The sequence below is a fragment of the Pyrus communis genome, chromosome 17, assembly GCF_041283825.1.
Source record: "Pyrus communis isolate YQ-2024b chromosome 17, ASM4128382v1, whole genome shotgun sequence".
Classification (NCBI taxonomy): domain Eukaryota; kingdom Viridiplantae; phylum Streptophyta; class Magnoliopsida; order Rosales; family Rosaceae; genus Pyrus; species Pyrus communis.
In genome coordinates this window covers 25,966,650-25,990,650 of record NC_142581.1, presented here as the reverse complement: position 1 = coordinate 25,990,650, position 24,001 = coordinate 25,966,650, and the positions used below count along the sequence as shown (strand labels likewise).

Sequence of the window (24,001 nt, the reverse complement as noted above, 5' to 3'; positions counted from 1 at the left end):
AAGGAAGGGGAAGATTTGACCATGCCACCCAATACAATGGACTATCTACTAATTAGGTATTAGACTAAACAAAAATATAATACGCTTTCGCAACTAATGTAAGTCGAACTTAAGATCTTTAGTAAATATAAATATATTAGTAGTTGACAGTAAACCTTTTAATCTCTCCTCATGGACAATTTTTTTTTGTACAATTAGGGAAACCATATTAAATCAGATTATGCAGGAGGTTTAATCAAATTGTGCAATTCAATTCTTTAGTTGCTAAAGTGCACTTCCTGTTTTTGTTGTTCTGTGGACCTATTGTGCAGGAGGTCTGATTAATGAGGGAGATTAAAGAGTTTTTTTTTTTTTTTTTTTGGGTCAAAGGTAAACTTTATTAGATTCTAATTGAAACGTTTACATCTTGAGCAAGAATATTAAATAAAAACTCTGGACTAATCGCATCCCAATGGAAAATACCTCCATGTGAGGTTACATATTGTTGGAACTTGAGTTTTATGTGGGACTCCAAGTCCCACATCGCCCAAACCACTTTATAACTTCTTATTTATAAGTGAGTTCATTCACTTATAGTTTGAAATGAATTGAGCCAAAGCCATGGATCTTGGGCTTTAGACTTGGAGAGAGTTTGGGTGCATATATTAAATGTCAAAGATGGGCCTTGGGCCTTGGGGCTTGGATGGACAACAAACCCAAGTATCATTTTTACGTTTTTTATTTTTTCATTCAGTTTTTTTTTTCTGAAATGATAAAACCGATCACATGAACTGTTGTAACCGTTCTTAAAGATAAATATGAACGGTTTCAACTGCTCATTTATGCCATTATATATGGCTGTCGGATCAGAAACAAGAAGAACAATCTTCCATCAAATCCTTCACAGTTCACAGAGAAACACCACAACCAATTCGCCAAGAATCCGAGTTCGAGTGCAAGAACTTGGATTAGATAGTTGTATCCTGCAAGATAGACGTCCATTGAACTGCTGCACTGGTGTAGGGACGAATTTATGTCTTAGGAGATTGCTTCTGCAAGCCTCTATCTTCAAGAAACAAGTCAGTGATTTGTGATTTTATATATAATCTCATTAAGTGTTTATGTTTTAATATATTGTATTTGTCGTTGAGTTTTTTCCATTTGAAATAAAACTGTGCAAATTGTTATATAATATACACTTGACATTTGATTGGCTATAACACATATGAGGCGACAATATGATCAATGGCATTTCCACTCCACTTAACAAACCCAAACCTCACCCTTCCTAATTGAGATACCAAAAGACCAATATCATGAATAAAGCATTCCAAAGTAGCATCAATCACATATTCTCCCATAAGCATTCAAATAAGCACCTGAGAATCCGATTCAAGCTCCACTTCCGCACAACCCAACTCGATACAAACCCTCAAAGCTGCTCGGATCGCAGCAGCTTCAGCCATTGCTACCGAGTTGAAAACCCCACCTCCTTCCCCACCTGCCGCTTGCAACAAACCAGCAAAATCCCTTAAAACCCACCCATAACCGCCTTTGCAAGTCTTCCCACACCAAGCCCCGTCACAATTAATCGTCATCACACCAAAAGGTGGCCTCTTCCATCGAAGCCGTTGACCCGCGAAGCTTGCTTCAATCCCCTCCTCACGCAGCCACCATCTCTCCTCTTCCTGCATTGCCCAACACGAAACTCCAGGAGGTGTCGCTGCACTAAATTCACCATCTCCACGGGATTAACCAACACTCCTTTAAAGACCATTTCATTCCGGCTCTTCCATATTCTCCACGTAACAAACACACACTCCTGCATCAACTCCTCATCTTTCATTGTCGCGTAAACAACCACATAGTCCCTGCCAATACTCACGGAAATCCCTACCTGCCATAGATGCCATGTCCTGCTACAAAGAGCAACAGTACCATAGCACATGACTAAACGCACATTGGAAAAACAAGTGATGCTCCGTCTCCTCTGCTGCTCCACACATAACACAATTACTGTCCACTTGCATTCGGAGTTTAAGGAGGTTGATCCGCACAGCCAAGGAATGGTTACAACACCGCCATATAAAAAACAGCCAAGGGAGATTATAAAGTTTACGTAGGAGGAGAATGAAGTATTAAAGATTACAATCAATTACTCAATGAGGGCATATCAAATAAAGAGTAAATGGTAAGTTACTTATTTTATTAATTTAACTATTTTTTTTTTCAAAAAAGATTATTTAAATGCATAAACTAACTATGGTTAAACTTTTAGACACATGGCAGATGACACTTTACTGCAATGATCGATAGCAATCGTGCCTATGCACCATGGTGTGAGTTTGATTCTCAATGATTCCCTCCCCATAACACTATCGTTTGTCCAAAAAAAAAAAAAAAACTTTAGACACATGGCACGGTTCTAAAAGAGGGTAGCGCCATACCAAGATAAATTTTTCCAGGTGTATCTGGACCGCAAGATGATGCATCTTCAGGATTTAGAGGAGTGAGCAAACACATATGGACTAAACTAGAGACATTAAACTTTATAACAAAAACCACTTATTATTATGATCTAGTTGTATTTCTCTACCCTTGTAAATAAGAAGTATTGGGTTCGAATATCATGAAAGGGGCATTGATGCTTGCCTAAGGTCCGCTTTTTGAGGTCATGCGAGGGACAAACTTATTGCAACCGCCAAATTAATCCAACGGTTGAAACTCTTAATAACTCATTTTAATGCGTTACATCCGATTGAAAACAAACAAACAATTCGCCCACATAAAACAAACAAAGTAATCCGATGACTCCCATCTTATTTCATTGGTCAGACGAGGCAGAAGATTTGGTGGAGGTGAGGGTGGCGGGGTGTTGATGAGCAGCCATAACCATATCTTAAAGCTTCATGACGGAAATAGCTAGATAAAGTAAATGGGTGTTGAATGTTGAGCACAAATCGTGGACTACTGAGAAATGAAACCACGGCTTTATTTATTTGATCAATATCCGTCCAAAATCAGATTGGATTCATAGGAGCCATCTTGGAGTGATTGAACTATTCAAATCAGAGTTTCAGAATATGGGTTTTTAAACCCTAGTTTTAGGGCTTCATGGCTTAATCATCTCGATCCCTCGAAGGAAGAAACCACTAAAATTATAATTTTGTTTTCTTCTGCCGAAGATGATCTATATATCTAAAATATGTTAGCAGGGTGGATTTTGCATTAAAAAGATGAGGAGTTTGGCTAGAGTTTTGCCGTGAAATAGAACTCATCGGGTTATTGTTCTTAATCGGGTGAAGTGAATTTATTCAAATAAATTATTAGAAGCTTCAACCGCTAGATTAATTTGACAGTAATAATATTTGTCCCTCACAGGACTTCAAAAGGTGGACCTTGAATGAAAAGTATCCTGGATAGCAAGTTTGATACCAACTTATTTCTTAACTCTTAATATAAAAATATCGTTATACTCGAGCAAAACAAAATTTAGAAAATAAAATATAGTCGTACTGTCCAAAAAGTAGCTTACAATTTCGTCAAAAGTGAAACAACGAAAACTGCCAATGTAGACTTCTCACTCAGCACGGTTTACTAATAAAACTAGATTGATTAACTACAATAAACATATTTTGAGAACTAATGAATGTTTATTACGTCATCATTATAATTACTAGCATTTGCCTACACATTTTTTATGAATGAATATATTTTTTTAGAAAATAAGAAGGAGAAAGGGAGAGAGAACGTGGGGGAGTGGGAGGTTTTTTTTTATTTTTTTATTTTAATATTGGAGGTATTTTAGTATCACATGTAGGTGAAGCTTCAATAAAAAACAGTAAAATTTAGACCTGTGAAATTACATTATTGCCCATCATTTTTTTTGTGTGATAGAAGACTAATTTATCTTTCACCCTATTTTGGCTGACAAAGAGGGTTTCATTAATTAGTAGAGATTATTATGTCATCAATATATGATTAATCATTACTGAAAAATAATCACTTCTACAAACCAAATGTCAAAATATGTTGATTGAAGCTTTTTTAAGTATTTTCCATAAAATTATTATAAATTGCCTCAAAAAAAAAAAATTATTATAATAAAACACGCATCCAATAAACACGTAAGAAAATCTCCACGGACTCAAAAGACAAAAGTCTAATGGTGCTGGCTAAATAATCATTGTACGTAAAATTCGATTTTTTTTTTTTAACAATACGTAAAATTAGAATTGAACCACGAAAGAATTAAGGAAGACAAATGAAATTTGAATAAGAGCTAATTGATTTGATGGGATCAAGATCTATTTATGGCTTGTAATATTTATATTTTATTTACCTTGACCAAAATAATCAGAAATTATGATTGAGTTTATAATTAATGATTAGATTCTTGAGTAAACGGCAAGCGATTTCCTGTGCTATATTATTATTAGGTCAAGCCAACTCAAAAGGAGGGTTTTAAGAAGCCAGCCATTTTCTAAACGGAACATTTTCTTGGAGAAGGTACGTTGTTGATTACTTTTCTAATTATCTATGCTCTTCTCTTTACGTAATTGTACGCATTCATAGCAGTTTCCCTAGCTGTTTCACTGCCTATGGCTTTATGGTTGCGCATTTAAGTTAAATCCCCTCAAAAGCTTTTGATATTCATGGCAGTACTGGTAAAATCATTTGAAGTGTCTCCTAGATGCTGTATTTACCTTTAAGTTTATTTATTTATTATTTTTTCGGTTTCGTTTTGCACATGTCATATATATATATGTTCATGTATACACGTGAAATCATTTGTTCTTCTCTTTTAGGGTTTAGTTTTGAAGGTGGAGAATCTAGTTGTTCTTATTGCACAGCACAAAAGTAAACAACCAAAACAAAAATTACTGTTTATGATCATATACAACTCTTTGAACCGATCCCATATTCTCCCAAAGATTAAACACAGTTATTTCTTTTTTTATTCTTACAGCAGATGAATATGGGCCGCGGAAGGCTAAACATGGAACTAATTGCAAACGAGAGGTCTCGGAAAACAACATTTCAAAAGAGAAGGAAGGGAATAATGAAGAAGGCTTATGAGTTTTCAACTCTTTGCGAAGTAGATGTGTGCATGATCATCTACGGACCAAAACTGACTGATCGGTCTCCAGAGCTCCAGACTTGGCCCAAAAATCCGGAAGAGGTAAGTCGGATAATCAACAAATACAAGGCAAGCACAATGTGCAAACCGGCCAAGAAAACCTTCGATTTGTCTGATCTATTGATGGACAGAAAGAACAAGGTATATGCTGATATATACAGAAAGCGTAAGGAGATGTATGAGACCAAGTACCCAGCATGGGATGAACGCATCAACACTTTTTCAGAAAGTCAACTGGAGGCACTTCTTAATGCGTTGGATGCGAAGCTCGAGTCTGGCAAGAGAATATTACTCAATAGAAAGAAAGAAGCTGCCGGGCATCAAATACTTGTCATGAAGAAAGAAGCACCAACACTATTGATGGGTGGAAAACCTGATGTTGGTGAATCATCAAGCCGAAAGCATCCTTGTAACTATGAGGAGGACCAAAACCATATGAGCTCTTTCAGTAACAACATGGTAGATCATATGCTGCAGCAGTTTCCACATCAGCCTTGTGATCAAATGCTTCAATTTGATAATTCAAATGAATACTTGAGCAATCTTTTGGCTCCAAATCCGGGTCCAACGGCAATGTGGATGTTGAGGGAGAGCAACTATAGTCTTCAATTCAGCGCAGGTGCCAGCGGCAGTAATTCTCAATTTCCAGTGGCCGGGAATCAAGGCAATTTCAGTGATCCAATGATGATTCATTCTACAGTGGAGAATACGAATATGAATATGTTGATGGTGAATAATAATCTTAAACCTCCAAGATCGTCATACATGAGCCAGCAGTACTATGCTCGACTAATGCAGCCCGCTGTGCCGTACATGCAGTATCCAGTAATGCCAGCAAGTATTTCATCTCATCCGGTTCAATTGCGTGCTTCTCAAGCCAAAGATGATCAGTACCAGGATGTCAACCATTATCTCTGGTCATGAATAGCAAGATGGTTTAACGACTATTACTGTTTAATTAGTTACTTTATCTTTCTGTGTGAACTCTACTTTTGGGTCAATTCTTTCAGATCGTTAAGGTTTATGTGATATGCTAGTTCTAGGAGCGGGTACTAAAATAAAATAATCCTCAGAAAAGGATGTGTTATTATTGTCATTATACATCTGATAAAATAAAATAGCTAGTTTTAGTGTTTCTTTCAGATAAAATGAAACTTTATTAACAATGATCAAGAATGTACATACGGCGGGCATTGCTAAATGTAATGAAGTGGTCACACGACTCACATAAGCAAAAAAACCACAACTTTACATTTACAAATTCAATAAGAATACGATACAATTTTTTATCCACGACATCCAATTAACAAAAAAATAACACTCATGAAGATTAAACTTTCACTACAATATTGAATCACTTTTATTGCTAAAGACCTTAAGAGAGTCAAATTATACTTTTCCATTGTTGACTAACATATATACACCCTTATAAGTTTGTTATTTGTGACCATTAAATAAAATGTGGTTGTATTTGTATAAGTGGCTTCCTTGGTTAAACAACTAATTAATTTTATTGTTCGTATAGAAACTATAGAAACTATGCGGCTTTAAAGATAGAAGGCTACCAAATTTTTTAAACTAAATTTGCAAACTATTAACCTATGAAGTTATGAAGGAATAGAAAAAACAATGGAAGCAGAAAGGTTGAACAGCAAGAAAGATGGAGAGAGCTCAGTGTATTTCGATAAGTAAATATTACAATATGCAGTGAATGAATCTTACATCAACCTTTTGTAGTAACTAATCTTTAATGAAAATGACACAATTATCCTTTCTAACAACATTACTCTAACTAACTCAATCCTTTTAACAACCATAACTACTTAACCAGTAATACAATGCCACATGGATTAATGACATCACTACTACAAAAGGGCCTTATAGTGTCAGTGGGTGATGTCTGTTTAATATTATATAGTGGCGGATAAAACATTTGCAACACCTACTGAACATGACGTCGGATATACTGTCGCATGTAAGCGTCATAAACTGTCTATGTCGTTTTTAACCGACGTAAACATTTAATGTCGTTATAACCAACATACATTTTAATAATTTTTAAATACTGGTGTCGCTTTAAATAAAACAGTGTCGCTTTTAAGCGACATAACGTATGGGTGTCACTTCTAGCCGACATTAATTATTGTTTTTAAATATTTTAAAGCATGCGTCGGTTCTGAGTGACATAGATTTTAGTTTTTTTAAATATTTTGAAACCCGGTGTCGGTTGTAGTCGACACTAATAATATTTTTAAATATTTTAAAACCCGGTGTTGTTTTGTTATCTACCAAATTCATATATACTTAAGTTAAAAAATTTTAAAAAGGCAGGTCACTAAACTTTTGCAAAATTTCAAACATTTTGAAATTTGAAATTTTCACACCACTCCAATAGACTCCCACACAAAATTCTAAATATAAAGGAAGAGAACACAGCTCCTTCTTCGCAGCCACAACAGCAGCAACAGCAATCGCCGTTTCAAATTCAAAAGAGCCTAGACCGTGCTCTTGCCCGTCACGACGGAGGTCATTGATCCCGAGTTTCAGAATTTGCGCGGGGCCGTTGAGTTGAGGCAAAAGACTGTCATTAGGAGCGTCGGGGGAGCCGTGGAAGAGATGGAAATGACGTCGTCTCATATTGAAGGTGAGGTCAAGAAGGAAAGTGTGGCGGAGGGTGGTTCGGCGAGTAAGCAAAGGAGCGAGCCCAATCGGAACACTATCCCGAAATTACAGACCGTCGAGTCATTGGATTAGAAGCGGCTCATGGCCGAAGATCCAAATTGTGAATCCTTTTGCTTTTCCCTCGTGCAATTTCTATGTACAAATTCTTCAAATTTTGATATTTATTTTGGCTTCTTCTCTCAGATGTATTTTCAGCGGACAAGTCGCCAGTGCGGTACTTCATGGAAAAGATGTCGATTGGCAATTCCTTGAAAACGAATGTAGAGACAAATTTTGAAATATTTTTATTATTATTCACAAAGATGGTGTTGGTTAAGACCGTCACTATTTTGCATATTTTATTTATTTAATTGTTATCTGACGTCATTTTAAACCGACGTATGTTGAAGTATACATCGCTTTAAACCGACATCAACATCAGTGTCGCTTTTAACCGATGCTGCTTAGTGGCAGATTAATCGAACAAACCAACACTGAAGCCCTTTAGCGACGCTAGCAATGGTGTCGCTATTCCAATCCAACATTACATTGTTTTATGTTGGATTTTTGCCAAATTTCCGACAGAAATCGAATTTCTTATCGGTTTTTGGTCCGCCGGTGATAGCCTATATTGCAGTAGTACATGTACATATGGTTATTACTACCCCCCCTTCAAACAAAGCTGAGCTATTGAAGCTGAGTTCGTTGTTAATGCAAAATTAGATCCCAATCCAAGACCTCTGCAATGCTTGAGAAAAACTAGACTATGAAATCCTTTTGTAAACACATCTGCCACTTAATCATCAGTAGAGATATAGTGAACCGTAAGATCTCATTTTTGGACCTTTTCACATACAAAACGGTAGTCAGTATCTGGATGTTTTATTTGGGAGTGAAAAATAGGATTTGAACTCAATACTGAAGCTGACAAGTTGTCACAATATAGAGAGAGTGGTATTAATAGAGGTTGATGAATGTCCTTGAACACTGAACGAATCCAAAATATCACATGCACAATGAGCTAAGGCTTTGTATTCAGCCTTTGTTGAACTTCTTGATACAATAGATTGTTTCTTTGACTGCCATGAGATTGTATTTGCTCCCAAATAAACAACAAACCATGTGATTGATCTTCTGGTATTAATGTCTACTGCCTAATCCGAGTCTAAATAAGCAGTGAGATTAAAATCCTTCCTCTTTGTATACTGTAGACCATACCCAATAGTGCCTTGTATATATCTCAATATTCTCTTAACTAAAAACATATGCATATCAGTTGATTGTGTCATGAATTAACAAACCATGTTCATAGAATGGGCAATATTTGGCCTAGTAAAGGTTAGATATTAGAGAGCCCCAACTATGCTTTTGTAGTGACTTGGATCAAATAATAAGGTTCCTTCTCCTGTAAGAATATGAGTATGAGGCTTAGATGGCGTTGATGTCAATTTACAACTGTTCATACCTATTTTTCGCAATAAATCCTTGGCATATTTAGTCTAACCTATAAACAAAGACCCGTCTTCTTTATACTGAATATGTAACCCCAAGAAATATGTTAGCTTATACATATCCTTGAGATCAAACACACCTACAAGATCGTCAATGACGTTTTGTATTTTCACCGAGTTTGAACCAATAAAAATTATATCACCAACATAGAGCAAGAGAAGGATTATATCTCCGTCATCTACTTTGACAAATAAACTTGTATATGAAAGAGATGATTGAAAGCCAATAGCTGGAAGGTAACTTGTAAATTTAGAGTTCCAAGCTCGAGGAGCCTGTTTCAATCCATTAAGTGATTTAACCAATCTGCAAACATGATCAGGACTTATAGCATCCACAAAACCTTGTGGTTGTTTCATGTAAATCTCTTTTAACATGTCTCCATAGAGGAAAACATCCTTGATATCAATTTGTCTTAATTGCCAATTGAATTTAGTAGCCAAAGCTAGAATGATTCTAATAATAGTATGTCTCACCACTGGATTGAAGGTAATGAAGCAAGAAGAAAACTGAGGTAATGAAGCAAGATATCCAACATAACTCTTGCCTTGAATGGAGTCCTAGACATCATGCCTTGAATGCAAGAAATACAAACACTATGTATATCATATGTGTAAACTGAAATATTAGACTGTTTCAACATTAAAGCCATTATTTCATGAGTTGGATGTCCTTGCCTTCGATGCCAAACATTATACCTCACTATTTTATCCAAATATGCTACTAGATACTTTGTAATGAGCTGTGAACCTATTGAATTTGTAACCACATGGATTTGGAACAATTCCTTAGGCCTACTTTTTCCTTGGTACACTATCTCCCTTGTCTTCTTGTCCTACACAGAAAATTCAAATTCATCATATATAAACCAACTTTTGTTGTTAACACACACTTGTTTCACAGAGAGTAAACTTCTAGCAACATTAGGTACATGCAGAACTTTATTAAGAATCAAATAGTATAGGAATCTGAAGCTTAGTAGAACCAATGTTTTTAATTAGTAGACCTGTACCATTCCCAATTGTTAACTTCTTAGATCCCTCAAAAGGTGTTATTTGATTTAAGGCATTGATATCAGAAGTTAAGTGATGTGAAGCACCAAAATCTACAATCTAGGCATCTTGAGGAAGAAATTGTGTAGTCTGTTGTGCATTCATTGCAGACAATGATGATGGTGGAGGCTAACCTTGATATGCATAATTTCCTCTTTAATAAGCAATCCAATGCAGAGTGACCTCTCTTCCCACAGATTTGACATTCAACTACATGCCTAGTGGTTGGTGCATTTGTGTTCCTGTGAAAACTATTAACTGCAATGTGTCCCCTTTTGTTGCATATCGAACATTCAATTACCACTGTAGTTCTAGTATCAACATTTCCAGACCAAGTACCATTCCTATTACTGGCTTGTCTTGAACCACCTAAGTAAAAATTGGTTAAATTCCCAGAATTATAACCCATGCCTCTAAAGCCATTGTTATTTCTATAGTTGTATCCACCTCTGTAGTTGTTCCTATTAGAAGCAAATTGACCATTTGAAGACTGTGATCTAGGTGCATTTTGACCATTAGAGTTGGCAGAAAAACCATAACCATATGATTCACTTAGAGATTGAGATGGTGGATAGTATAGTTGTTGAAATTGAGGAGGTGGTGGTGATGAATCATAAAGCACAGTAATGATAGTACCATCAGTTATAGCAAGAATATGATCATGGCTATGAGGATTTGAAGTTGATGCTGAAGACTTAGAACCAGAACTTGAACTTGAACTGGACAACATACAATGCTAACAAATTCTGAGTAATTGCATTCATTTGTCCTTCAATTTCTCTCTCAGCACTAAGTAATAATGCTTTAAATTCTTTCAATGTGAGTATAGATTCCCTAGCCAATATAACAGTACTAATCACAACATACTCCTTAGGCAACCCAACAAGACCAACAATCATGATATCATTATCTGAGACAAATTCTCTTGTAGCACTAAGTTGTTCCTTTATGTGTATCTATTGTATTTGACCCTTTCTGAATAGTGTGCAGTTCAATTTTCAAATGGTTAATCCTAGACTTTGAAACTGAGGCATATCGATCTACAAGAATAGTCCATGCATCATGTGCAACATACTCCATTGCCTCATCAGTTAAAGTGGCAAGTAATGACTCAATAAGTCCATATCAGTTGTTTCGCATTCAATATATGATACTGTAATTTCCTTAGTAACCCTAGTATCTGAACTTATTACATACTTTGGTGGCCAAGCAGTTGTACCATCAAAGTGTCCAAACAGTGTATACCCTCTTAGCATAGACTAAAACTGAAAAGCCCATTTGGCGAAATTATCATCCCTTAGCTTTATGGTAAGCATAACACCTTCAACTTTGAAAGATGATGTAGTCATGATAGATAGATTGACACTCTGACAATTACAGATTAAGAAACTAAAGAGATTAACACTCTAGACAAAACAAGAAAGATTGACACTTTCTTGAAACTTTTATATCCAAACAACAATTCAAAGATCACTGTAATCAATTATTTCATCATACATCTCAGACTTCAATCACCAAATTATGAGAAACATAACATAATCCCAAATTAAGAGAAACATGACAGAATCCCAAATCAACCATTTTGCGAATATCAATTCAGCATTCTACAAATTCATAGAGAAACCCATATCAAAATCGCAAGAGATATCACATGATATGAATCAATGTACCAGTAGAAATCCAACAAACTCAACATGACGCTTCAATAGTCAAATCGTCCAAGAACCACTAGACTGTTGAGAACCAGCACCAAAGCAACAAAAGAACACCTAGGATCGGAAACAGCGAAGAGCCTTTTCCGACGATGATACCATATTGACCTATGAAGTTATGAAGGAATAGAAAGAATAATGGAAGTAGAAAGGTTGAACAACAAGAAAAATGGAGAGAAAGCTCAGTGTATTTCAATAGAGCAAATATTACAATATGCAGTGAATGAATCTTACAACAACCTTTTGTAGTAACCAATCTTCAGTGCAAATTACTCAATTACCCTTTATAACAACATTACTCTAACTAACTCAATCCTTTTAATAACCTTAACTACTTAACCAATTATACAATGCCACATGGATTAATGACATGTACATATGGTTATTATAAATCAAATGATGTGGTTGTTAATAATTAGATTATTACTTAAGTGTTGATTAACTAACTAAATCCTGTTAATTAACGTGTTTATTTCCTATTAGTGACCGATCATTTGGTTTGCAAATTTGATTTAAAATTTTGATTTCCCTAGCGTTACCCTTTATATTGTCAAGTCGGATTGTAGAGACAGCATATCTTTTACCAATTGCCTCAATTAAAAGAGTGGCCTTGGGAAGCAACTAGTTGCAGTGGTCGAACTCTTGTACCAACAAAAGCCTACACAATTACAAGGTGTTCAAGTTTGTTCATTAAATTTGTACACCAAATGATCATATTTATACTTTAAATATAGTTAGAATTTGATTAATAATTATATTAAAAAGTTATACAGTGTAGAATACGCCAGCTTATTTGGTGGTGCACGAACCACCTTTATAAATTCAATCATAATTAATTCATGATTTTTCTTGTTAAGGTAAACAGAAAACAAATTTTACATGCTATATATATATATATATATATATTATATAGCACATGCTTATCTCCATTAGTTTTTGTTTGAAAAGAAAATGAATCAATTAGCCATTATTTCAATTCCATTTGTCGGATTTTTAGATTTTGTTTAAATTGCTGCAAACAAATTTCATTTCTACATGTAATTACGCAACCATTTGACCAAATACTTGTTATATTCCAATGCATTTGATTTGATCGTTATCTCCATTTGGTTTGGTTGGAAACGATTTAAGTTTGACTCACACGAATGCGATGATTTAAAGTTTATACATATGGTGAGTTCATACATACTTGTGATTGACTCATTGCGGTGGCAGTGCAGTTTTGTTGCAAGTAAATTATCCTATTGTAAATGTTTTTTTTTTTTAATTTTTTATGGTATTAAACCATGCCTAGAGCACGAGAACAACTTACATATTACGGGCACATTGTTAGGCAACGTTCCGTGCTATGCAATAAAGATATGTGAACAACTTATCTAATACGAGTACATCATCACGTGGCGCCTTCCGTGCTAATTAAACGATGACATATGAACAAAAATTTAAATGCCTCTATTTCATTGACACGTGATACCACCATAGCGGTCTGTGTGCCATTTAAGTTTCTTCTAGAGCGCACTTGAGATGACGTCATATATGTTGGATGTAGCTTGAAGGTAGTCTTTTTGTGGGAAATGGAAAAGGTTGGTTAGACAGAATTGCAAATGAGCCGTGACTGCATCTTGGCAAATTGCTCTATTCTGTGGAGGCCAAAGACAGATTGAGGACTTGATGGCTTGGCGTATACATCAACACAATCTCTTTTAGAGCCATATTTTCAGAGAAGCAAAATTGGCCAAAATATAAACTTTTTTTTCAAATCCCGGTATGACTATTTTAGTATGCCGTCAATATTTGATCAATATGTCCGATAATTCAATATTGCAATAGCGGTCACCAGTCGACATATTTGCTTAGAAACGATCCTCTACATCCCAAATATCACGCAGAATTTAAAAATTATACTGTGCTGTGCATGCACAGAGAAATGCCGTAGTCCAATTTAAATAGAGTTTACCCCGTGTTTTTCCTCCCAATTTTTCATCGATAAATTAAAATCAAATTTCGGCAAATACATTTTTTTTTCTAGTAAAAGATACAAATAAACCGTAAACGAAACTTCATTGATTTTGAAGCCATTTCAGATGGACAACTTCTGCTAAACGATAAACATTTAATCCACTGATCGTGCCTGTCGGCTGGGGCACATACAATATAAACAGAAACCACACGATTCTGTATAAACAAACTTGGAAGCGAAGGTACTGTTCCTATCAGTTTAAGCTGTGGCATTTCTCTACATATAGGTACACCGGCAGGATCTATCACGAGCTCTAAACAAATGCACAAAACTACCTCCTCCCAGATTCTAAATCTTCCAATGCTGAACCAGAACCGCGTGCTAATGTTAACCCCATACATCCATGGTTACTTGTTTCGTCTACTTGATTCTCAACCCGAGCCTCTGTGACCTGCACGTTGCTCCCATTTATTGTGCTGGTTACTTGTGCCCCTGAACGCAACTCCTCCAACACTTGGAAGTAAGCATAAGGGCCCCAACCTACAAATGGATGTATTGAAAATCAGATGAGCATAAAAACGCACCTTGAAACATTACTAAAACAATTTGATCGAACAAAGGCCTTTGTCAATTAGCAGACAGGCATGTCCAACCAAGGAAGATCGAAACACTTATTTAGTGAATCAAGATCTATGTTAATTTCGTAGATAAGGATGGAAATTCTCTTAAAACATCAAGCCAAATTAAAAAATTATGTTGTAAAAATTGGATTGTTGATTCCAAATTATACACTTTTAGTTTGTGTTACCTGTTGTATTCTTTGGCAGACCTGCACGCGCACAAGCGCGCACACATCAAAACAAATGCAATAGAGCTAAATTATGTGCAAAATATTTCATGAGTCATCGATAACACTGAAGAGACCAAGAAAGGAGCATTGCCATTGATAAGCACCACAAATATGACTACGAAAATGTAACTGACATAATGTCACAGCCCCAACAAAACAACATCTCTAGGAAATATTTCCCCATAACAAAAATGCCCCATATCGAATTTTCTTGGTAGCATACCTTGGGCATGGTATGGGGGTGGAAAGAACTTCAAATAGCAAAAGGTGGCAACCGTAAGGCCTGCAAAAAATGATTCCCTGATTGTTATTGACAAATAAGGTTCAACAAGTAGCTTACTTACCATTCATTACGGGACAAACCTAGGAGACCTCCAGCAAACACATCTTGCCAGTGGTGCCAGTAGTCATCTACTAGAGAAACTCCAACAAGTGATGCAACAAGTAGTGGAAGAATAACAATGCAAAGTTTTGCAGCATGGCCTTTGCGATCAAATACTTGTATTTTTCCTGACAAATACAGTGAGAGAAATCCAAGACCAGCAAAGGACCCTGCATATTGAATACAAATTTCCTCGATGTTAACAAGTCTACAAGAGATTCAGGTAAATATAGTGCTTGTATGACATGATCAACCAAGTTGTTTGCAAGTAAACCATATTCAGTGAATACCAGACACTACGGTGCTACTTACATGAAGTATGGCCACTTGGAAAACTCTTGTGCCCCTCCTTTATAACACTCTTCACACCATGGCATACAACATTTCCCCATTTATCATACACCTGAGGAAAAAACTAGTTATTAACGTTGACTACCAATGGCATCATGTATGAATAAGCTAAAAGAACCCTGCCCTCCAATTACAATCTCAATAACTATGAATCTAGAATGCCGTACATCCTTCCCATCTGGAAAACAGCGCCAAAAGAAGTCTGGTCGGGGTCGACCAACTGCATCTTTTATAGCATCTGTAAGAACCCCTGTTATCAGAACAGAGAACAATAGACCTGCATTAGCAAATTTAACCGTCAGGTCCCGTCATTCTATTGTATTTCCTCAGTAAATGTGTTTAAGATATTTGAACATTCTTTGTAAAATCAAAAGTCGGAAAACTGGTCACCTAGTATGGCATGGTGAAGGTCATAGACATCTCTCCTGCGGAAATAGACAACAACAAAAATTGCTATGGGCAGTGCAACTGCATACATCTAAGCATCCAAAGAGGGGACAAGGGGGGCAGGCATCACAAATCACATCAATTCAGAATTCAAGTAATGTACTTGTAAACATGGTCTCATTAGAATAGAACAGAACAGTAACAACTTACAGGGACAGCCCAAAAAGGTACTGTGCAACTTTTCAAGGGATATTTCAGATCAGTCATCATATCTTTTCCTACGAAGCGATAAAATGGATGAATCACATAAAGGATGACCTCTATCAACCCAAGAAGCATCAGTATCACCCAATCATGCATGTGTGTCCTTGCAACTGTCACTCCATGGGACCTTACAGTATGCGAACCATGCTGAACTTCCTGTATTTTGTTCTGCTAATGAAAATAGACATCAGATGTGTACTCATTACAGTGCGTCAGCATAACTAAAAGACTTCGATGGCCACGAAAAAAGAGAGAAGATTCCAAAGAAAATGCTTTTTATCAGTTTTTATATTACAGAACTACCAAATACTTATATCAGTAACCGAACATACACAACCAATATAGTAATAGTGGTACTAGATATGTACATTATAGACATGTTTTCATAAGATAATAGCATTGCAAGAAAAAAATTGTAATAAGCTACAATAAAAGGCAAGTAAAAGAAAGTAATTACAGCACCCCCAAAAAACAAAAAGAAAATGACACTGAAACAGATACAGAAGAGAAGACAAATCAATAAGGTGAGCTCTGCGTGCAATAAAGGCGAATGGTAATTAGGAATAACAACCATGGGAAATGACCAAAACGTTATCAATAACCAGGGAATGAGCTCTGTTGCATAAGCTGGTAAATTCTTGAACAAAATGCAATTTTGACCCACAATCGCAGCAAGCAATCTCTATGTAAGCAACGACTAGCTGGATAGATCTGTCAGAATCCAGAGACAGAACTGCATGCTTGCCTCGTTAAATAGTATGGACTGCTATTGCTGCTTTTACATCCAATAAGCTTAAGAAATTACTAGATCAAGAACCAATACCACATATGGGAAGGAAAATTCTCTTGACCGTTGGATACAAATTAATGTCTGACTATTGTTTGGTTCAACTTTCCATGAGTGACAGGAAAAGTACTAGCCTATGAGAAGGACATTTCCTGTATTGGACACCTTAGATCGCGAAACGTTACAAAGACATCAACTTCATTCATCCAGAAAAAGTGCAGAATTATCATACTGCACATTTTCTCAAGAAAATAACACACTGCTATTATTACGTACTCAAACAGAGAAGTATTTACCTAATTTTCTTTCGGTTACAACAGGTTTGTTAAGGAAGAAGTTTATATAACAACTATGCTATGGCTTTATACCAGCCATACAGATTTCATAATTTCAAAAAGTACACATATAAAGTGGCATGCCCTTGTGTTTGAAGTTTGAACATTTAGATGTATGAACCCTATGTCTGTGCCAGGGCATGATATTTACATCTGTCTGCATAATTGATGAGGTCCCAAAAACAACTTTTTTGCTTGCATCTAGTAACATTTATATAATACAAAGATGGCACAAACCCATCACCGCATATAAATAAATACATATACATATAATTATATAAAATATAAAAAAGAAATGGGTTTTGTGGTGTTGGATCAGTATCACACGGTAACTTGAGCCAAAACATGAAATCATCAAAAACCACAATGAATTGCAACAAAAAGGGCCAAAACCCCCATGGAAATTACCCATATGCTTCCGAACTATGCATCGGATTACAATCTTACATCAAGTAAAACACGCAGAAAGAAGAGAAAGCCACTGACCTGAAAGACGACGCCACTCAAGTTTTTGAGACGAGAAAGCAATCCAAGATCCCACAAAGGCATTGTACGAACCTTAACCAAGAGCTACGATACAATACCAACTGTTTCTGGTTTCAGAATTTATTCGCGAGGGATGAAATGCGAACGCTGTAGTGACAGTGGCGGTATTGAGTTGCATGGGCGGTGGAAAACTTCGCATTTGTCTAAAAACTGTAAGGCGGTTCATCTCAAAACCAGGAGGAAAAGACTAAATAAAAATGATGGGCAATATAGTAAATTACATAAAATACTTTTCTTTCTCAAGATTATCTTTGTTTTTCGGAAAAGGATCCGGAATGCTTTTCTTTCTCAAGATTAACTTTGTTCTTCGGAAAAAGATCTCTCGCGATTCCTTTTTCAAGAATTCGTGATTGTGTCTGTTTATCGTACATCGTGCGATCATAAATTATTTAAAATTTAAAATTAAATATAAATAGTACCTAACGAAAATTAAACATATGATATATGATATTGTGCAACGACTTGAGGCCCTCAGTACCCATTACCCCACTCTTTCCTTTTTCCTCCTCCCCTAGCTCATGTCGCTGCAGCTAGCTCACCCGCTCCCCATCGAGCCAAAGCAAGCGCAACCATGGAAGGAGCCAATGCAGGCTCACTAGGAGCAACTGCCTCTACTCAAGTAATTCGTTTGTTAAGTTGTAAACTACAGTTATATAATACACGTGCCTTATTTTTGAAGAAAATATATGTATCTAATATCCAACATACTTTCATAATACATATATTCCATATCAAATACTAGATGAGCAAACGTGTTCATGTTTTGTCATTCAAACAAAAAAACTCATCTCTACCCTTCTCGCCTATCATGTATTAATATTTTTTACTCGTTTTGCCACTTTCCACTACTATAATGAAATTTTTAACATTAGAATTATGTTGTATCATTATTTGAAATCATCTTTATTATTATATTGTGTATAAATCGTACTATATTAAGATTTTCTTAATTATTTTTTAGATTGTTCCCTATAATAAATTTCTAACACGGTCTCTAAACGCAGCCCCTCCTTTATCTCGCTACAGCCACCTCACCCCCTCCCATCGACCGAACGCAATCGCAGCCCCTCCTTTCCCAATTGAAATCTGGCAAGCGGAGCCAAAACAAAAAAGCCACCTGTCCCGAAACCAATGGCAGAATTATAAATAAAGTGGAATACATTCCAAAACACTGATTCTCCTTTAGACTATGTTTGAACGAAAAAATTTAAAATTATTAAAGAATTTTAAAATAGCGAGAATTGAAATGATGATATTTTATTTTCTAGAATTTGTGAATTTTTTGTTTGGTTAACTTAAAATAATAATAGAATTAAATATGAAATTTGTTATTTTCAAACTCTCAATCATAAAAATTGGGAAATGACACATATTTACATGGAATTTAAACTTGGGAATTTGAGGTCCCAAATTCCAAATTTTTTTTCTATGTAGAAATTCTAAATTTCTATGTTTATGAATCCAAATAAGGGAATTTATGTATGTCAATTATAAATTCTAATTTTTATTCAAATTCTAAGTTTATTTATCTCATGCAAATGTAGAAATGTAGTGTTGCTTTACACTAAAGTAATTATTTGTTTGAAAAAAAAAAAAAAAAATTGTTTATTGGTTGCCAAGGTCCTAGCATGCCTTCGCCTTCACCTCTTTGTTATCCTTTGTATATACGGACTTCCGTTGCCTTCGCGAACTCATTGTTGAGATGATGGGCGTCGGCGGTGCCTGGCCAATCAAACCGTTTCTTGAGATTTTGAGCAGCCTCCATATCTGAGAGGGTTTCGACCCACATTAAGCCACTGGAAGACGCCTTTGAGTGCTTGAAGAAACTGTGGCTTGATTGGCTTGAACATGTCCACAGCTTTTATGAACGCTTTCATATCAGTGTTAACTTGCAGCTATTTCATGTTTTCTCCGTTTTTTTCTTTCTCCGGAAAATGATTGTGATGATTTGAGAGAAGGAGAGGTGGGGGATTTTATAGATAGGTAGAAGGGTTGGGGGAGGGGGAGTAGGATTTGCAACAATTTGGAGGGAGATTGGAAATTTCCACAGCCCTGTTGGATTGAGCGGGTGAGGAATTTGGCCATTGAAGTTCTGTTTTTCTTGTTTTTCAAAATTTTAATTCACCTCAGGTGTTCACAGACCAGTCCGCTCAGAAATTACACATTGTGTAGGGGCACCACTTATCCATGTACCATATAAAGAAGGTCGGCAACAATCATGCAGCGCGAACGTACAGCTATTGCTTCCAGGAATCTCCTGAGTCCGGTAATCCGCCTGAGAACAATCTTGTGCGTGGCCAGATATACAAATCTCAGTCTCCACTCGGTTCAATGTACCAAAGCATGACCAAAGATACAACAGTACGTTTATCAGAAACGTCGACTCAGTTGGATCCACAATACTTATACTCTCGAAAAGACTAATAGAAATGATTTTGATAGATGACTGACGGTAACTTCACCTTTCTTTTTTGGCTCTCATTTTGGCATGTGAATGTGTTATCTGTTGTTATAGGAACAGAGAATTTCTTTTTCTTCTTCGTTCGTGTTTTTCTTTGTGTGTTTTATGTTGTATGCTGATAGCATATTTGAATATATACTAACTTTGTACTCACATATATGAAATGTAAATTTTGTGTCATTTGTTGAAGGTATCTACATATTTATAAGAATGTGTCGGTCTCTTTTCAATACCGATCTATTGCGTTTGTGTTTGTATTGTCAGTTCTATTTTGTGAATAAATCAACTGTTGTTTTGAAGTATAGTCTCTAATGGAAAATACTTCTGAGATGTAAACTTCGGGTAGGGATTTTGATCAATAATTTCCTGATACAGTTCATTTTAATGTCATTTCTTTTAAAAGCTTCAAACTTGTCATAAATGAGGACCGTCAATTGAAGGTCTCCTTTCGGTAATCCCCGATGGTTGGCCTCTGACAGCAATCATCATTTGTGTGGCTTCCTGAGCCCCTTTGGTGTAAGAAAGGAGTCCAAGAGTGTGATGATCAGCAATCAGGATCTAAGTCACTCCCCTTTCACATCAGAATCACATTCTTCTTCCTCTGTTACTTGTACTACCACTGATAGAAATCTCAAATTGTTACAAGAATTTCTTATTTTTTGTGATTCAGTGTTTGCTGAATCTGGCCCTAGATCTAGCGTTCTAATGATTATACAATTGTCGTTAGTATACCTCCTTAGATATGATTTGAGGTGCCGCAAATTGATGCTTGTCATTTGAACCGTTTTCTGGTTTGTTCTCTGTCTTGCCACTTTAATCTCATATGTTGATAGCCATTAAGATTTAAGATGCATTCACACCCAAAATCTATGTAAGAAACCAAAGCAAAGTGGGAAAAAAAAAAAAATCATCCATTCAGGTGGACGTATGTTTGAGGAAAACGAAACAGTGATGCAGTTTTTGCTTAAGGCGTTTACCATGGTTAGTTCTTCTCTTTGTGCCCTACCAGTTACTTTGAATGTGCATTCACATATAAGTTAGGCATGTCTGCTAAGTTCTTATGTTAGTCTTTGACAATCGATGCAATATAAGTTAGTTGTTGGTGACTTGCTTCTGAAGATGGGGAATAAATGCACTATATGATATTAAGATGTACAATAACCCATAGAACCCCAAATATTATGTTTCTAACCTTGAACTAGTCCACAATACTAGGCCAACCTGGCCAAATTATCACACACAAACCTCATAGAAGGTCTCTTTTCAGGGCTTTTATGAACACAAGCAAGAGCGATTTTCAGCACTGCAACAATCTCCTCTTTCATGTCTACATCAGGAGCTAGGAACGGGTCTAACAGATCGCAGAGTGGCTTCCTTTCCTCAACGTGGAGCTGAAACTGTTGTATCAAATCCATTTCCAAAGAACCAATTCTCATAAATGGCATCTTGGCAGAAATCATCTCCAGTATAACTACCCCAAATGAGTAAACATCCCATTTCTGTGATGGCTTGGTTACTTTTGATGCTTCAGGAGCTTTATAGCAAGGTCCGGGTGCCACTAGTGAGCTCGATGTCCTTTGCACATATGGAGAATTCTGAGGTGGTGTTTCAGCCATTATTTGTTCCAGTTGAAATGACGATGATGACAAGGACTCTTCAGTTAAGTTAGCAAGGCGGCCTAGTCCAAAGTCGGAGATATGGGGTTCCATGTTTTGTCCAAGCAGTATGTTTCTAGGCCCCAAGTTTCCATGCACATATCTTCTGGGACTAAATTCATGAATATAAGCCAATCCTTTTGCGAAGCCATTCATGATTTTCAGACGTGCAGGCCAAGAAAGAGGTGTGAAGGATACCACTCCAGGTTTTCCTAGTAAAGTCATATCAGATTCTTTAGTGTGTCATAAAAAAAAAAAAAAACACTTAAGAATAAAATGAAGAAAAAACATATGATAAGTTGAAGAGTAGTTCGCTAATTTCTGCCTTGAACTTGTATTCCACTGCCAATTTCACCCTTCGAACTTCTACAAACACTTCATCTGATGAATATCAGATGAAATTGGCTGTTTGTAGTAGTTGAAGAGGGGAATTGGTCTAATTTAGGAGGAAAATTGGCATTGAGGTACAAGGTTCGGGGTAAATCGGCAAAAACTTTACAAGTAAAACTATAATACTAATTACCATGAATTGCAGTAGCAAGGTCACCATTTGGGATATAATCATAGATAAGCAATTTCTCATCAACAGACCAGCAATATGCTAAAAGATTCACAATATTTGGATGCCTCATCTTTCCTATTGCTTCAATTTGATTTTGGAATACCTTGAACCTTTGGGAACCTCCATCTCCCAATCTTCTCACTGCTAAAGTTCTTCCGTCTTCAAGAACAACTCTGTACACAATCCCGATCCCACTATTACCCAGAAGAAAAGCAGATGATTTCAGCAGTTTGTCAAGATCTAAATTCACCTGCAGATCCACTTGCACAAAATGGTAATGCTCCAAATTCTCTGGTACGGTATCCATGCCATGTCTTTTGAAGCAGAATAGGTCATTTCCGACTTTTAATTTTTGTTCAAATTTGCAGCCAGCAAAACGTTCACGTATTTTGCAGGTGCAAACCTTCTTGTACCAGTTGGAGAACAAAAACCCAGCAATAAAAATTCCAGTGATGACGCCTGCAGCAACAGTAATCACAAAAATACCTCTGCTTGAGTTGTTGTGTTTCCCATTCGTACCAGAGCTGCCACCTGAATTTTGAGAATTTAAGCTTTGACTGTTTGAAGAGCATGAAATCTTCAACGGCAGTCCACAGAGTAAACGATTGCCTACGAAAGCCGTTGGTCCTATATTGATCAGAGCACCATTCAGTGGAATCGGTCCACTGAGATTGTTGTAACTGAGATCAATGTATACTGTCTCAGGCAAGCTTCCTAGGGATGGCGGAATAGAACCATTGAACAAGTTATGAGACATATCAAGGGTTGATCTCAAACTTGACAAGTTGCTCATTTCCTCAGGAATCGAACCGCTGAGAATATTGAAGGAAATATTGAGCTTTTGAAGATGAACAAAACTGATTCCCATACCTTGTGGAAGGGAGCCAGAGAAATGGTTTTGAGCAAGGACAAGGATCTTTAGTCTCTTGCACTGAACTATAGATGAAGGTATCGAACCATTGAATGAATTTTGCGAAAGATCTAATGTTTGCAGGTAATTGAGCTTCCCTATCTCAGCTGGAACAGAACCAGATAATGAATTTCCGGACAGCACCAAGCTCTGGAGCTCTTTTGCATTGAAAAGCTCAGACGGCAAGCTTCCGGAGAGTTTGTTCTCCCGAAGATTCAGATGGCGCAGGGCGGAGAGGTTCCCAAGAGCACGAGGGAAAATCCCCGAAAGCTGTATGTTTGGAATGCTGAGAGATACAACCTTTTCTTCTCTGCATGTAACTCCAATCCATGAACATGGGGTTTGGTCTGATGAGTTCCAGGTGCTCAGAGAGCTTTCGGCGTTTTTCGTTAAGGATTCCTTGAACGAAAGTAGAGCCGATCCTTCTTCATTTATACAACTGACAAGTGAGAGAGAGTTGCATACAAGGAAAGCCAAGCAAAGAACTTGCAAAACCAT

The 24,001-nt window shown here is 36.5% G+C and overlaps 3 protein-coding genes and 1 long non-coding RNA gene across 7 annotated transcripts; 2 read left to right on the top strand and 2 right to left on the bottom strand.

Moving 5' to 3' along the window:
- Window positions 1-4,978: 4,978 nt before the first annotated feature.
- On the top strand, window positions 4,979-6,043 carry LOC137707568 (uncharacterized). The gene has a single exon (XM_068446464.2). The coding sequence runs from the start codon at window positions 4,979-4,981 to the stop codon at window positions 6,041-6,043; it is 1,065 nt and encodes a 354-aa protein (XP_068302565.2).
- An 8,054-nt stretch (window positions 6,044-14,097) lies between these two features.
- LOC137709430 (lipid phosphate phosphatase 2) lies at window positions 14,098-18,520 on the bottom strand. 3 transcript variants are annotated; one of them, XM_088689380.1, is made up of 9 exons: window positions 18,335-18,520; window positions 17,856-18,065; window positions 16,194-16,415; window positions 15,987-16,074; window positions 15,764-15,873; window positions 15,558-15,648; window positions 15,227-15,415; window positions 15,087-15,146; window positions 14,098-14,553 (listed from the first exon to the last, which is right to left on the bottom strand). In XM_088689380.1, exons 2-9 carry the CDS (start codon window positions 17,916-17,918, stop codon window positions 14,345-14,347), a joined length of 1,032 nt encoding a protein of 343 aa, XP_088545506.1. In that variant the 5' UTR covers window positions 17,919-18,065; window positions 18,335-18,520; the 3' UTR covers window positions 14,098-14,344. The 3 variants fall into 3 exon arrangements, with proteins under 3 accessions (XP_088545506.1, XP_068304620.2, XP_088545505.1); XM_068448519.2 differs by lacking the exon at window positions 18,335-18,520 and having other exon boundaries at window positions 17,856-18,084; XM_088689379.1 differs by lacking the exon at window positions 18,335-18,520 and having other exon boundaries at window positions 16,194-16,418; window positions 17,856-18,062.
- Window positions 18,521-18,623: 103 nt separating this feature from the next.
- LOC137708418 (receptor protein kinase-like protein ZAR1) lies at window positions 18,624-24,001 on the bottom strand. Of its 2 annotated transcripts, XM_088689378.1 has the most exons (3): window positions 22,555-24,001; window positions 21,548-22,243; window positions 18,624-18,763 (listed from the first exon to the last, which is right to left on the bottom strand). In XM_088689378.1, exons 1-2 carry the CDS (start codon window positions 23,999-24,001, stop codon window positions 21,588-21,590), a joined length of 2,103 nt encoding a protein of 700 aa, XP_088545504.1. In that variant the 3' UTR covers window positions 18,624-18,763; window positions 21,548-21,587. The 2 variants fall into 2 exon arrangements, with proteins under 2 accessions (XP_088545504.1, XP_068303593.2); XM_068447492.2 differs by lacking the exon at window positions 18,624-18,763 and having other exon boundaries at window positions 21,497-22,243.
- On the top strand, window positions 19,530-21,783 carry LOC148689719 (uncharacterized). The gene is made up of 3 exons (XR_015958584.1): window positions 19,530-20,367; window positions 21,253-21,357; window positions 21,644-21,783. It is a non-coding gene; the product is annotated as an uncharacterized LOC148689719 (long non-coding RNA).

Excerpts from the sequence above, each read along its gene's own strand:
- LOC137707568 (XM_068446464.2), top strand. The coding sequence starts at position 4,979 with ATGGAACTAATTGCAAACGAGAGGTCTCGGAAAACAACATTTCAAAAG.
- LOC137709430 (XM_088689379.1), bottom strand. The coding sequence starts at position 17,918 with ATGCCTTTGTGGGATCTTGGATTGCTTTCTCGTCTCAAAAACTTGAGT. Across the intron at positions 16,075-16,193 it reads TACCTTTTTGGGCTGTCCCT|ATGTATGCAGTTGCACTGCC; the intron begins GTAAGTTGTTAC and ends TTGGATGCTTAG. Across the intron at positions 15,147-15,226 it reads GTTTGCTGGAGGTCTCCTAG|GCCTTACGGTTGCCACCTTT; the intron begins GTTTGTCCCGTA and ends CATTTTTTGCAG.
- LOC137708418 (XM_088689378.1), bottom strand. The coding sequence starts at position 24,001 with ATGGTTTTGCAAGTTCTTTGCTTGGCTTTCCTTGTATGCAACTCTCTC. Across the intron at positions 22,244-22,554 it reads CCTTGCTACTGCAATTCATG|GAAAACCTGGAGTGGTATCC; the intron begins GTAATTAGTATT and ends TGACTTTACTAG.